The sequence below is a fragment of the Mustela putorius genome, unplaced genomic scaffold (genome assembly GCF_011764305.1).
Source record: "Mustela putorius furo isolate JIRA1106 unplaced genomic scaffold, ASM1176430v1.1 tig00000281_pilon_pilon_pilon, whole genome shotgun sequence".
Lineage (NCBI taxonomy): Eukaryota > Metazoa > Chordata > Mammalia > Carnivora > Mustelidae > Mustela > Mustela putorius.
Window position 1 is genome coordinate 8,180,316 of NW_025421343.1, and position 11,583 is coordinate 8,191,898.

Genomic DNA, 11,583 nt, shown 5'->3' on the forward strand with positions numbered 1-11,583 from the left:
TCTGGGGAAGTTTCTATAGGAAGCTGGCAGTGAGAGATGCTGAACATTTGGCAGTTTTTAAAAAAGATGTAAATGAAGAATGAATGGACATAAAGTATTATACAACTAGAAAACTTTTATCATCCCTACAACAAGCTCACAACTCATAACTTATTATATGCAGGTCCTGCAGACATCATCTCTGGTTAACATTTTCTTAATAGCTTACCTCTTGGTATTTAGTTAACAAAATTCCAAACACATATACAATGGGCGCATCTGTGAGTGCAATGTTTTTAGCTGAATCTTATATAAGAAAATTTTATATGTGTATTTCCAAATCTCAATATAAATCCTTTAATGAAATTTCAAGTGGGCTAAATCTCAAGTTACATTCCAAACACAGTGGATAAAGATCAGTTCAGTCTAACCCTGATTTGAGAGAAAAGTTTTCAAAATATTCAATAAGTCACAAATATTTCCAGGTGTCCACTTATTTATCTCATTTATCCATTATTACATTGCTCTGAGGAGAGGGAAGAATTTTGATTATATCTTCACCAGATGACTTAATTCAGTTCTCTAAAATAAATAATACCACCAGCCTAGATTTGAAAAATCATGTCATCTAAGCTTTAAGTACCAGTGTGTCAAAGGGAGGCTAATATAACCATGGCTATTTACATTTATTTTTTGGTCAAAGGGAAGGTACAAAGAAGCATTCACAATTTAAGTTGGCAAGAGAACTGAAAAGTACAACCAAAGCTATGATAATTGGAAGAGTGATATTTTATGACAAGGAGAGAATGCCTCAGAGAAATGACATTTGGCCCTGAATGAACTGGACTCAAAGCCTACCTTACTTTTAGATATTTCAGTTTGGTGATCCACTACGTACCTTTATTTTTTGAGCCAAATTATGCTGGCATCTTTCTTACCTACAACTACAAATGTTCTATCTTATACCATGGGATTCTCCAACTGGAAGAACAGATTCTGGCCTTTACAGTTCCTTTCCAAAGGAGAAGCTCAAACTAAAATAGGAATTGACACAAGCACTGTCATTATGAACTTTTCTAACCCATTTTTATGACTTCAAACCTGGCAGAAAATCAAGACTCGTGGGCTGCACATCATAAATTCATTTAAACTGATAGGAAGGTGTTTCCACCAAAAATGCTAACTGGGCATTTAGTCAAGGCTGTCTATCTTTGAAAGAGCAAAAATAATTTAATAGATATTAATATTTAAAAAGTGACAATGTCTATTCATCTCATCTATTTATTCAAAAAGTGATAACCCTGCCTAGCAATGGTAGTATTGTTTGTTCATATGGAAAATTTTGTCAGTGGTCTCATATGACAACTTCTTTTCCAGATTAGGGAACTAGCCAAATACACATACCGTTTTTTCATAAAAGCAAGCTGTGACTAGGGAGGAGTGGTGATAAGATGGAAGATGGATTAGTGGTCTTGATATACACAGTTACATGAAGAGTCTGAGTCTTGCCCTCAGTCAGTTAAAGGAAATTTCTTCAAAAGAGCATCATTTGTTTTCACTCAAAAAATATTAACAGAAGTCCTATCAGATGTTAAAGTCAACCCAATTCCAGTCCTGATTGATGTCAGAATGTTTTAAGGGCAAAAGAAAGAGGACCCAGTAGAAACTGTTCTCACAACTGCCCCCCAGGGACAGGGCAATGCATAGTTCAGTGGGCCAGTACCAACTGACCTTGGCAGGAAAGTAACAGAATTTGAAAGATAATGGAAAATTATATAATAATTTTTTTGATTTTTTAAATTTTTAATTACTAACATATAATATATTATTAGCCCCAGGGGTACAGGTCTGTGAATTTCCAGGTTTACACACTTCACAGCACTCACCATAGCACATACCTTCCCCAGTATCCATAATCCAATCACCCTCTCCCTAAAACCCTACCCCTGGCAACCCTTAGTTTGTTTTATGAGATTAAGAGTATCTTAAGGTTTGTCTCCCTCCTGATCACATCTTGTTTCATTTTTTCCTTCCCTACCCACCAAACCCCCCACTTTGCCTCTCAACTTCCTCATATCAGGGAAATCATATGATAATTGTATTTCTCTGCGTGACTTATTTCACTCAGTGTAACACCCTCTAGATCCATCCATGTATCACAAATGGCAAGATTTCATTTTTGATGGCTGCATAGTATTCCATTGTATATCTATACCACTTTTTCTTTATCCATACATCTGTTGATGGACATCTAGGTTCTTTCCATAGTTTGGCTATTGTGGACATTGCTGCTATAAGCATTTGGGTGCACATGCCCCTTTGGATCACTACATTTGTATCTTTAGGATAAATACCTAGTAGTGCAATTGCTATGTGATAGGATAGCTCTATTTTCAACATTTTGAGGAACCTCCATGCTGTTTTCCAGAGTGGTTGCACCAGCTTGAATTCCCACCAACAGTGTAGGAGGAGTCCCCTTTCTCCAGATCCTCACCAACATCTGTCATTTCCTGACTTGTTAATTAAACCATTCTGACAGGTGTGAGGTGATATCTCACTGTGGTTTTGATTTATATTTCCCTGATGGTGAGTGATGTTGACCACTTTTTCATGTGTCTATTGGCCATCTAGATGTCTTCTTTGCATGTTCATGTCCTCTGCCCACTTCTTGATTGGATTATTTGTTCTTTGGGTGTTGAGTTTGGTAAGTTCTTTATAGATTTTGGATATTAGCCTTTTATCTGATATGTCGTTTGCAAATATCTTCTCCCATTCTGTCAGTTGTCTTTTGGTTTTGTTGACTTTTTTCTTTGATGTGCAAAAGCTTTTGATTTTGATGAATTCCCAATAGTTTATTTTTGCCTTTGTTTCCCTTGCCATTGGTGATGTTTCTAGGAAGAAGTGGCTGTGGCTGAGATTGAAGAGGTTGCTGCCTGTGTTCTCAAGGTTTTTGATGATTTCTTTCTCACATTGAGGTCCTTCATTCATTTTGAATCTATTTTCATGTGTGATGTAAGAAAATGGTCCAGTTTCATTTTCTGCATGTGGCTGTCCAATTTTCCCAACATCATTTGTTAAAAAGACTGTCTTTTTTCCATTGGACATTCTTTCCTGCTTTGTTAAAGATTAGTTGACCACAGAGTTGAGGGTCTATTTCTGGGCTTTCTATTCTGTTCCACTGATCTATGTGTCTGTTTGGGGGACAGTACCATACTGCCTTGATGATGACAGCTTTGTAATAGAACTTGAAGTTTGGAATTCTGATGCCAACAACATTGGCTTTCTTTTTCAACATACATCGGGCTATTCAAGGTCTTTTCTTTTAAGATTATTTGTTCCATTTCTTTGAAAAAAAAATTGATGGGATTTTGAAAGGTATTGCATTAAACGTGTAGACTGCTTTAGGTAGCATAGACATTTTCACAGTATTTGTTCTTCCAATCCATAAGCATGGAACATTTTTCCATTGTCTCTTCCTCAATTTCTTTCATGAGTACATTAAAGTTTTCTGAGTACAAATTCTTTGTCTCTTTGGTTAGGTTTATTCTTAGGTATCTTGTGATTTTGGGTGCAATTGTAAATGGGATTGACTCCTTAATTTCTCTTTCTTCTGTCTTTCTATTGGTATATAGAAATGCAACTGATTTCTGTGCATTGATTTTTATATCCTTACACTTAACTGAATTCCTGTACAAATTCTAGCACACTTTGGGTGGAATCTTTTGGGTTTTCCACATAAAGCATCGTATCATCTGCAAGGAGTGGGAGTTTGACTTCTTCTTTGCCGATTCGGATGCCTTTAATTTCTTTTTGTTGTCTGATTGCTGAGGCTGGGACTTCTAGTACTATGTTGAATAGCAATGGTGATAATGGACATCCCTGTCGTGTTCCTGACCTTAGCGGAAAAGCTCCCAGTTTTTCTTCATTGAGAATGATATTTACTGTGAGTTTTTTATAGATGGTATTGATGATATTGAGGTATGTATTCTCTATCCCTACACTTTGAAGAGTTTTGATCAAGAAAGGATGCTATACTTTGTCAAATGCTTTTTCAGCACCTATTGAGAGTATCCTACAGTTCTTGTTCTTTCTTTTATTAATGTATTGTATCACATTGATTGCTTTGTGGATGTTGAACCAACCTTGCAGCCCAGGAATAAATCCCACTTGGTCATGATGAATAATCCTCTTAATGTACTGTTGGATCGTATTGGCTAGTAATTTGGTGAGAATTTTTGCATCCATGTTCATCAAGGCTATTGGTCTGTTTTTCTCCTTTTTGATGGGGTCTTTTTCTGGTTTGGGGATCGAGGTAATGCTGGCCTTATAAAATGAGTTTGCAAGTTTTCATTCCATTTCTATTTTTTAGAACAGTTTCAGGAGGATAGGAATTAATTCTTTAAATGCTTGGTAGAATTCCCCTGGGAAGCCCTCTGGCCCTGGGCTCTTGTTTGTTGGGAGATTTTTGATGACTGCTTCAATCTCCTTACTGGTTATGGGTCTGTTCAAGTTTTCTGTTTATTCCTGGTTCAGTTTTGGTAGTCTATATGTCTCCAGGAATATGTCCATTTCTTCCAGATTGTCAAATTTGCTGGAGTATATTTGCTCATGATATGTTCTTATAATTGTTTGTATTTCTTTGGAATTGGTTGTGATCTCTCCTCTTTCATTCATGATTTTTTAAAAAGATTTTATTTATTTATTTGACAGAAAAAGAGAGATCACAAGTAGGCAGAGAGGTAGGCAGAGGGAGAAGGGTAACAGGCTCCCTGCCAAGCAGAGAACCTGATGCGGGGCTTGATCCCAGGACCCTGAGACCATGACCTGAGCTGAAGGCAGAGGTTTAATCCACTGAGCCACCCAGGGACCCCTCATTCATGATTTTATTAATTTGGGTCCCTTCTCTTTTCTTTTTGACAAGTCTGGCGAGGGGTTTATCAATCTTATTAATTCTTTCAAAGAACCAGATCCCAATTTCATTGATTTGTTATAATGATTTTGGTTTCTATTTCATTTATTTCTGCTCTGATCTTAATTATTTCTCTTCTTCTGCTGGGTTTAGGCTTACTTTGTTGTTCTTTCTCCAGCAACTTTAAGTGTAGGGTTAGAATGTGTATTTGAAAACTTTCTTGTTTCTTGAGAAAGGCTTGTATCACTATATATTTTCTTCTCAGGACTGCCTTTGCTATGTCCCACAGATTTTGAACAATTGTGTTTTCATTATTATTTGTTTCCATGAATTTTTTTCAATTCTTCTTTAATTTCCTGGTTGACCCATTCATTCTTTAGAGAGATGCTCTTTAGCATCCATGTATTTGGGTTCTTTCCAAATTTTCTCTTGTGACTGAGTTCTAGCTTCAGAGCATTATGGTCTGAAAATATGCAGGGAATGATCCCCATCTTTTAGTACCAGTTAAGACCTGCTTTGTGACCCAGGATGTGATCTATTCTGGAGAATGTTCCATGTGCCCTAGACAAGAATGTGTATTCTGTTGCTTTGGGTTGGAGTGTTCTGAATATATCTGTGATGTCCATCTGGTCCAGTGCGTCATTTAAGGCTTTTATTTCCTTTTTGATCTTTTGCTTAGATGATCTGTCCCTTTCAGTGAGGGGAGTGTTAAGGTCCCCTACTATTATTGTATTATTGTCTATGTATTTCTTTGACTTTGTTATTAATTGGGTTATATAGTTGGCTGTTCCCATGTTAGGGGCATAGATATTTAAAATTGTAAGGTCTTCTTGTTGGACAGACCCTTTGAGTATGATATAGTGTCCTTCCTCATCTCTTATTATAGTCTTTGGCTTAAAATCTAATTTATCTGATATAAGGATTGCCACCCCAGCTTTCTTTTGATGTCCATTAGCATGGTAAATTGTTTTCCACCCCTCACTTTAAATCTGGAGTTGTCTTTGAGTCTCAAATGAGTTTCTTGGAGACAGTATATTGATGGGTTTTGTTTTTTTATCCATTCTGATACCCTGTGTCTTTTGCTTGGGGGCATTGAGCCCATTTGCATTCATGGTAACTATTGAGAGATATGAATTTAGTGCCATTGTATTGCCTGTAAGGTGACTGTTACTGTATATTGTCTCTGTTCTTTTCTGGTCTACTACTTTTAGGCTCTCTCTTTGCTTAGAGGACCCCTTTCAATATTTCCTGTAGAGCTGGTTTGGTGTTTATAAATTCTTTTAGGTTTTGTTGTCCTGGAAGCTTTTTATCTCTCCTTCTATTTTCAGTGATAGCCTAGCTGGATATAGTATTCTTGGCTACGTATTTTTCTCATTTAGTGCTCTGAATATATCATGCCAGTTATTTCTGGCCTGCCAGGTCTCTGTGGTCTGCTGCTAATCTAATATTTCTGCCATTGTATGTTCAGACTTCTTGTCCCAAGCAGCTTTCAGGATTTTCTCTTTTTCACTAAGACTTGTAATTTTTACTTTTAGATGATGGGATGTGGACCTATTTTTATTGATTTTGAGGTTTCCATGTGACTTCTGGATTTTGATGCTTGCTCCTTTTGCCATATTAGGGAAGTTCTATACTATAATTCTCTCCAATATACCTTCTGCCCCTCTCTATATTTCTTCTTCTTCTTGAATCCCAATTATTCTGTTTCGTTTTATGGTGTCACTTATCTGTCGAATTTTCCCTTCATGGTCCAGTAGTTATTTGCCTTTCACTCATCTTCCTTATTTTCTGTCATTTGGTCTTCTATATCACTAATTCTTTCTTCTGCCTCATTTATCGTGGCAGTAAGAGCCTCCATTTTTTATTGCACCTCATTAATAACTTTTCTGATTTCCGCTTCATTAGATTTTTGTTCTTTTATTTCTCCAGAAAGGGATTTTATTTCTCCAGAAAGCGTTTTTATAATATCTTCTATGTCTTTTTTGAGCACAACTAGCACCTTGAGAATCATCACTCTGAACTCTAGTTCTGATATATTACCAATGTCCGTATTGATTAGATCCCTAGCCATTGGTACTGACTCTTGTTCTTATTTATTTATTTATTTATTTATGGTGTGTTTTTCTGTCTTAGTATTTTATTTAGATAAGAATATATGAATGAAAGAATAGAATGCTAAAAGGGTGGCAAAGACCCCAGAAAATGTGTTAACCAAATCAGAAGAGACCACAAATCATGGGGAGAAGGAAAAGGGTAAAAAGAAATTCAAAATGTTTTTTTTTTTTTTTAAAGAAAATATATATATTAGGCTGGTGAATAGAACAGAACTACCCACTTAATTTTGGGAGTATTTTGGTCTTTCAGAAGAAACTACCTCCCAAAATGTTAAAGAAATACACACACACACACACACACACACACACACACATACACACACTCAGAATAAGGGTAAACATAATGAAGGGATGGAATATGACTCTAAAGATGAAAAGTTTTTTTAAATTCTAAAAACAGAGTTGATAAGATAAGTTGGTTTGGAAAAGAAAGAAAAAGAAAGTGGAGAGAATTTACCCAGGATGAAGACTAGAACAAACCCTATGCTAGATTTCAGGTATATTTTGATCTATTAGAAGAAAATGTATCTCAAAATTTTTAGAAGAAAAAACACTTTCAGAAAGTGGTTGATTTTCTGTTTCTAGAATTGCTGCTCTTCTCTTCGATCTCCTGTTGGATTTGTAGGTGTTCGGAATGGTTTGATAACTATCAGCTGATCTCCTGCTCCTAGTGTCATCTCAGCCTGCTACTCCTGCCATCTTTACTCCTCTGCCCCAAAATTTTACAATAATTTGATAGATCACTCATATGTCTGTCAAAACTGACAAAAAATTAGGACTACATTTTGGTTATCTATATTATCAATTTAATTTTTAGATTTATACATAGTCTATTTTTCAAAAATTAATGAAACCTAGACAAACCATAAGTGACTCTTAATCTCACAAAACAAACTGAGGGTTGCTGGGGAGGGGGGGTTGGGAGAAGGAGGGTGGGATTATGGACATTGGGGAGGGTATGTGCTTTGGTGAGTGCTGTGAAGTGTGTAAACCTAGCGATTCACAGACCTGTACCCCTGGGGATAAAAATATATGGTTATAAAAAATTAAAAAATTTAAAAAAATAATAACCAACCAAAAAAAAAAAAAAAGAACTGTAAACAACTTAAATATCCATCCATAGGAGTCTGGCAAGAAATGTCATGGTAGACTCAGAGGGTGAAACACTTTCTGTTAATTAAAAGAATCTCTAGGTGATAAAAAAAAAATTAATGAAACCTATTCATTTTCCTTCACTCTGATAATTTAGGAAGTACTGTTCTAAACATCATCTGAACCTCTAGACTGGTTATATCATACCATCAGAGACCTGGAGGAGTCTGTGCACAGCAAAATGTGTGCACAATGTGCACAACCCAAATCCTACATGAACAGTACTGAAATACCCCATCACTAACATGCTGGTAGCAATGAAAATTAAGTCAATTTTCCAGAAACTAGGGTGAAAATGTGCAAAAAGAAGACCCACAGAATCTCCCTCCCAACCAACTTCCTCCTCCTCAGAGTTTTTCTTTGAGTCAGAAGTACACAAGAGAGGCAATTACAGAGTAAATTTCTTTATTTTTTAATTTTGCCATTTGGAAGTTAAATTATGAAAAACACAGAGGGATTTGAAATGGGGCTGAGAAGTAGGGAAGGTCATTATGAGATGGTCAAGTTTAGAGGTATAGGAGAATATTTTCTTCGGTGGTAGACTTTACACTTGGTCCCAAGTCCATGATGAGTTGCATGCAAAACTCCGGCTCCCAACATCTCTTCAGAGCTAGCCCTTGAACTTGCAGATGTAGGGTAGCCTTGTAGTGCAGCTGTAATCTTTCCACCTCAGATATCCTAGAGAGAAAAAGGAGCTCAGGTAGATGTAGCTAGTGGAGCTCTTGAACCCAAGGGAGAGGCATCCCAGATTCTGGTCTAGGATCCAAAGCCTCTCTCTCATCCTACCCAGTATCCACCAGAAGAAGGAGACTCAAAGAAAGGAGAGATGAAAGGGAATGTGGGAAGACAAACCAACACTACAATTCTTGCTCAGAAGGATCCTCTGAAGGTCATGCCAAGAAATGGGAAAAAAGAGGATGGAAAATTCTGGGTAGGAAGAAGCTCTTCTGATACATACCTGTGCTTCTTGACACACTCCCACAATAGCCAGGGTTTGCAATAGTGGAGGGGTCTTTCTCCCAGGCAAGGTAATTCAGCAGATCACCACTACTCCACTCCCATCCACCTGCATTGGGCTCATAGCCCTACAGAAGATAAAATCTGGTGAGGCTGAATGGCCATCAGAGTTCTGGCATGGACCCCTTCCCAGCATCTCCAAATTTGCTCTCTCATCTAGCTGCTGCCCTGGACCCAGAGCTCTCCTCTGGGAAACTCTTCCTAACTCTCTGCTCTTATTGGCAGATTCCCAAACCATTAATGACAAAGACCTACAGAACCACCCAGAGCAACATGTTCCTTGCTGAACAGCATTAGTGGTGCATTTGTGGTTAACCCTGAACCCCAAAGACAATGTCTGTTATATAGAACAAAAATGGATCCTATCTTCACATAGGATTCCCTCAACACAATATGTGCAGCCTCTGTGAAGTTCAGAAAACTGAAGTATAAAGCCTCACGTGCAAATTGTGTACAAGTGTGACAGGAGGCAGATTCACCTCAGCTGGAGATAAGGGATTTGCACAGAATTCAGCTGTTCAGTTGATGCAAAGCCCTCCCTTTCCCCCTTATGATCTCTGAGCTCCAGGGCTCTTTAAGGACAGGCACAAGGAACAGGGAGTGAGCCTGGGGGGTAATAGCAATGTGAGAGTTAGGAAGAGAAGATGAGTTCATACCTCTGTGGGGTCATGGAGCCCAATCCAGATATTTGAGTAGGTGTTCGCACTGTTCTTGATCAGGGAGGCCACAAAGGATGCCTCAGCCCCACTGAACACAGACACAAGGTGTCCCGAGGGCCTCTTCTGGCAGGCCAACTGTGTGAGGAAGGGAGAGAACTCAGAGGGAGACTGAGACATCACTGGGTGGAGGGCAGAGCAGAGACAGGGGACAGGGGTATATATGCAAAAGATGTGTGTGCTTAATCTTGTGCCCAAGAAATTCTGGAGAATGGAACCCACCCCCCCCCTCAGGTCTCTAATGTACTTTCCCTTAAAACCTCTAACTGAAAATCCAAGTACTCACATCAGCATCCACCCAGGATTTTGGTGACATAAAGAAGGCATAGCAGTGGGAAGCATAAATCTTGGAGCCTTTGGGACAGCTGATCCGTGAAGCGGGCACATCATTCTGGGAGTCTTCACCTAGGGTGGAAGGAAACCAAAGAGAAGGAAGAAGTAAATAGGACAGTGGGGACCAGGGTAAGGAGGTGGCCCAAGGGAATACGTATCAGGCCAGTGCTTGGGGAAGTGATGCCAAAGTCCTGACTGCCTCTCTCCATTGCCAACACTCTCAGGATTTCTGGATCTTGAACCGACCCCACTAAATGAGGAATCTTCTTTTCTTTCATCCTTCTTCTAAGTCCAACCCTCCCCCACTCTAGGCTGACCATTCTTGCACTGGGTCCTCATTCTCCTTCACTGTATCTCATTACTGACCCTTCACACTTTTCCTCTTTCACCTATCAACAAAACTTAGAGTGCTAAGGCAAAACTAAGGAAATGACCTCCTTACAGGGCTAGAGGACCACGGGGATGCCTGCCACCCCTGGTTACCCTGAAGGAAGGAGTGATGACAGACAAATTCTAGGCAGTTTCTTTGTGTGGGGATTTATGCCACCACTACCACGGGAGCCTTCCTCTTCTTCTTGGCCCTGAGCAGTCACAAGGCTCCCATCCGAGAAACAGTGAGAGCTCACCTTGGACCTGAGCCAGGAACATGAGGCAGGAAAGCAGCATCCAGGACATGCTGTGGAGGGCTGTGGGAGGCAGCATCATGTCTGGGATCTGAGGAAGCAATCAGAGATCACTAAGGAAAGCGTGATTGGAGAGAGGGCATGCAGAGATGTCCCTCGTCTTCCTTGTCTTTCCACTGTTTAGTCCCCTAGGAACAAATTGATCCCAGTGACATCTGTCCCCTTGTATAGTTCTGGAAAGAACTGGAAAGTCTGTACTCTCTCCTACACCATGAGAACTGCCAACCCGGCTGTGCTGAGATCAGAGCTCCTCTGTGTCTGACAGCAATTCTCCTGTACCTTTCCCCCAATATGTAGAGTAAAACCCTTGCCATGAGGTCTCATCTTCTCTCAGGTTCTACTCACCTGTCTTGCAGGGATTTGCAATGGTTTGTCAGGTCAGAGAAGATTGGGTTTTTATAAGAAGATTTCAAGGAGGGGCCCTTGAAATGAGTAACAGTGTTGTTGAGGGGACAGGGGTCATGGGAGGTACTTGGCATTGGTTCAAGCAGATTGCCACCACAGGGAGGAGTCTCTTCCCAGCAAAGTGTGGGAACTGCTGCAGATTTTTCTTCTTTCCTGTTAGCAGGTCAGCACTTTCCTGAGGAACAGGTGAAGTTTGTTCTTTCCCTGCCTCTTCTGTGTTAAGGGCTGTTGGTACAAATTGTAGTATTAAAAAGGGGGAACACCTAATGGAGTAA

General features: G+C 39.2%; 1 protein-coding gene across 1 annotated transcript; it reads right to left on the reverse strand.

Annotated features, from left to right (window-relative positions):
* Window positions 1–8,542: 8,542 nt before the first annotated feature.
* Window positions 8,543–11,363, reverse strand: LOC101690313 (lithostathine-like). The gene is made up of 6 exons (XM_004742291.3): window positions 11,249–11,363; window positions 10,847–10,934; window positions 10,174–10,292; window positions 9,828–9,965; window positions 9,113–9,239; window positions 8,543–8,832 (listed from the first exon to the last, which is right to left on the reverse strand). The coding sequence occupies exons 2-6, from the start codon at window positions 10,923–10,925 to the stop codon at window positions 8,765–8,767; spliced, it is 531 nt and encodes a 176-aa protein (XP_004742348.1). The 5' UTR covers window positions 10,926–10,934; window positions 11,249–11,363; the 3' UTR covers window positions 8,543–8,764.
* Window positions 11,364–11,583: the final 220 nt, after the last annotated feature.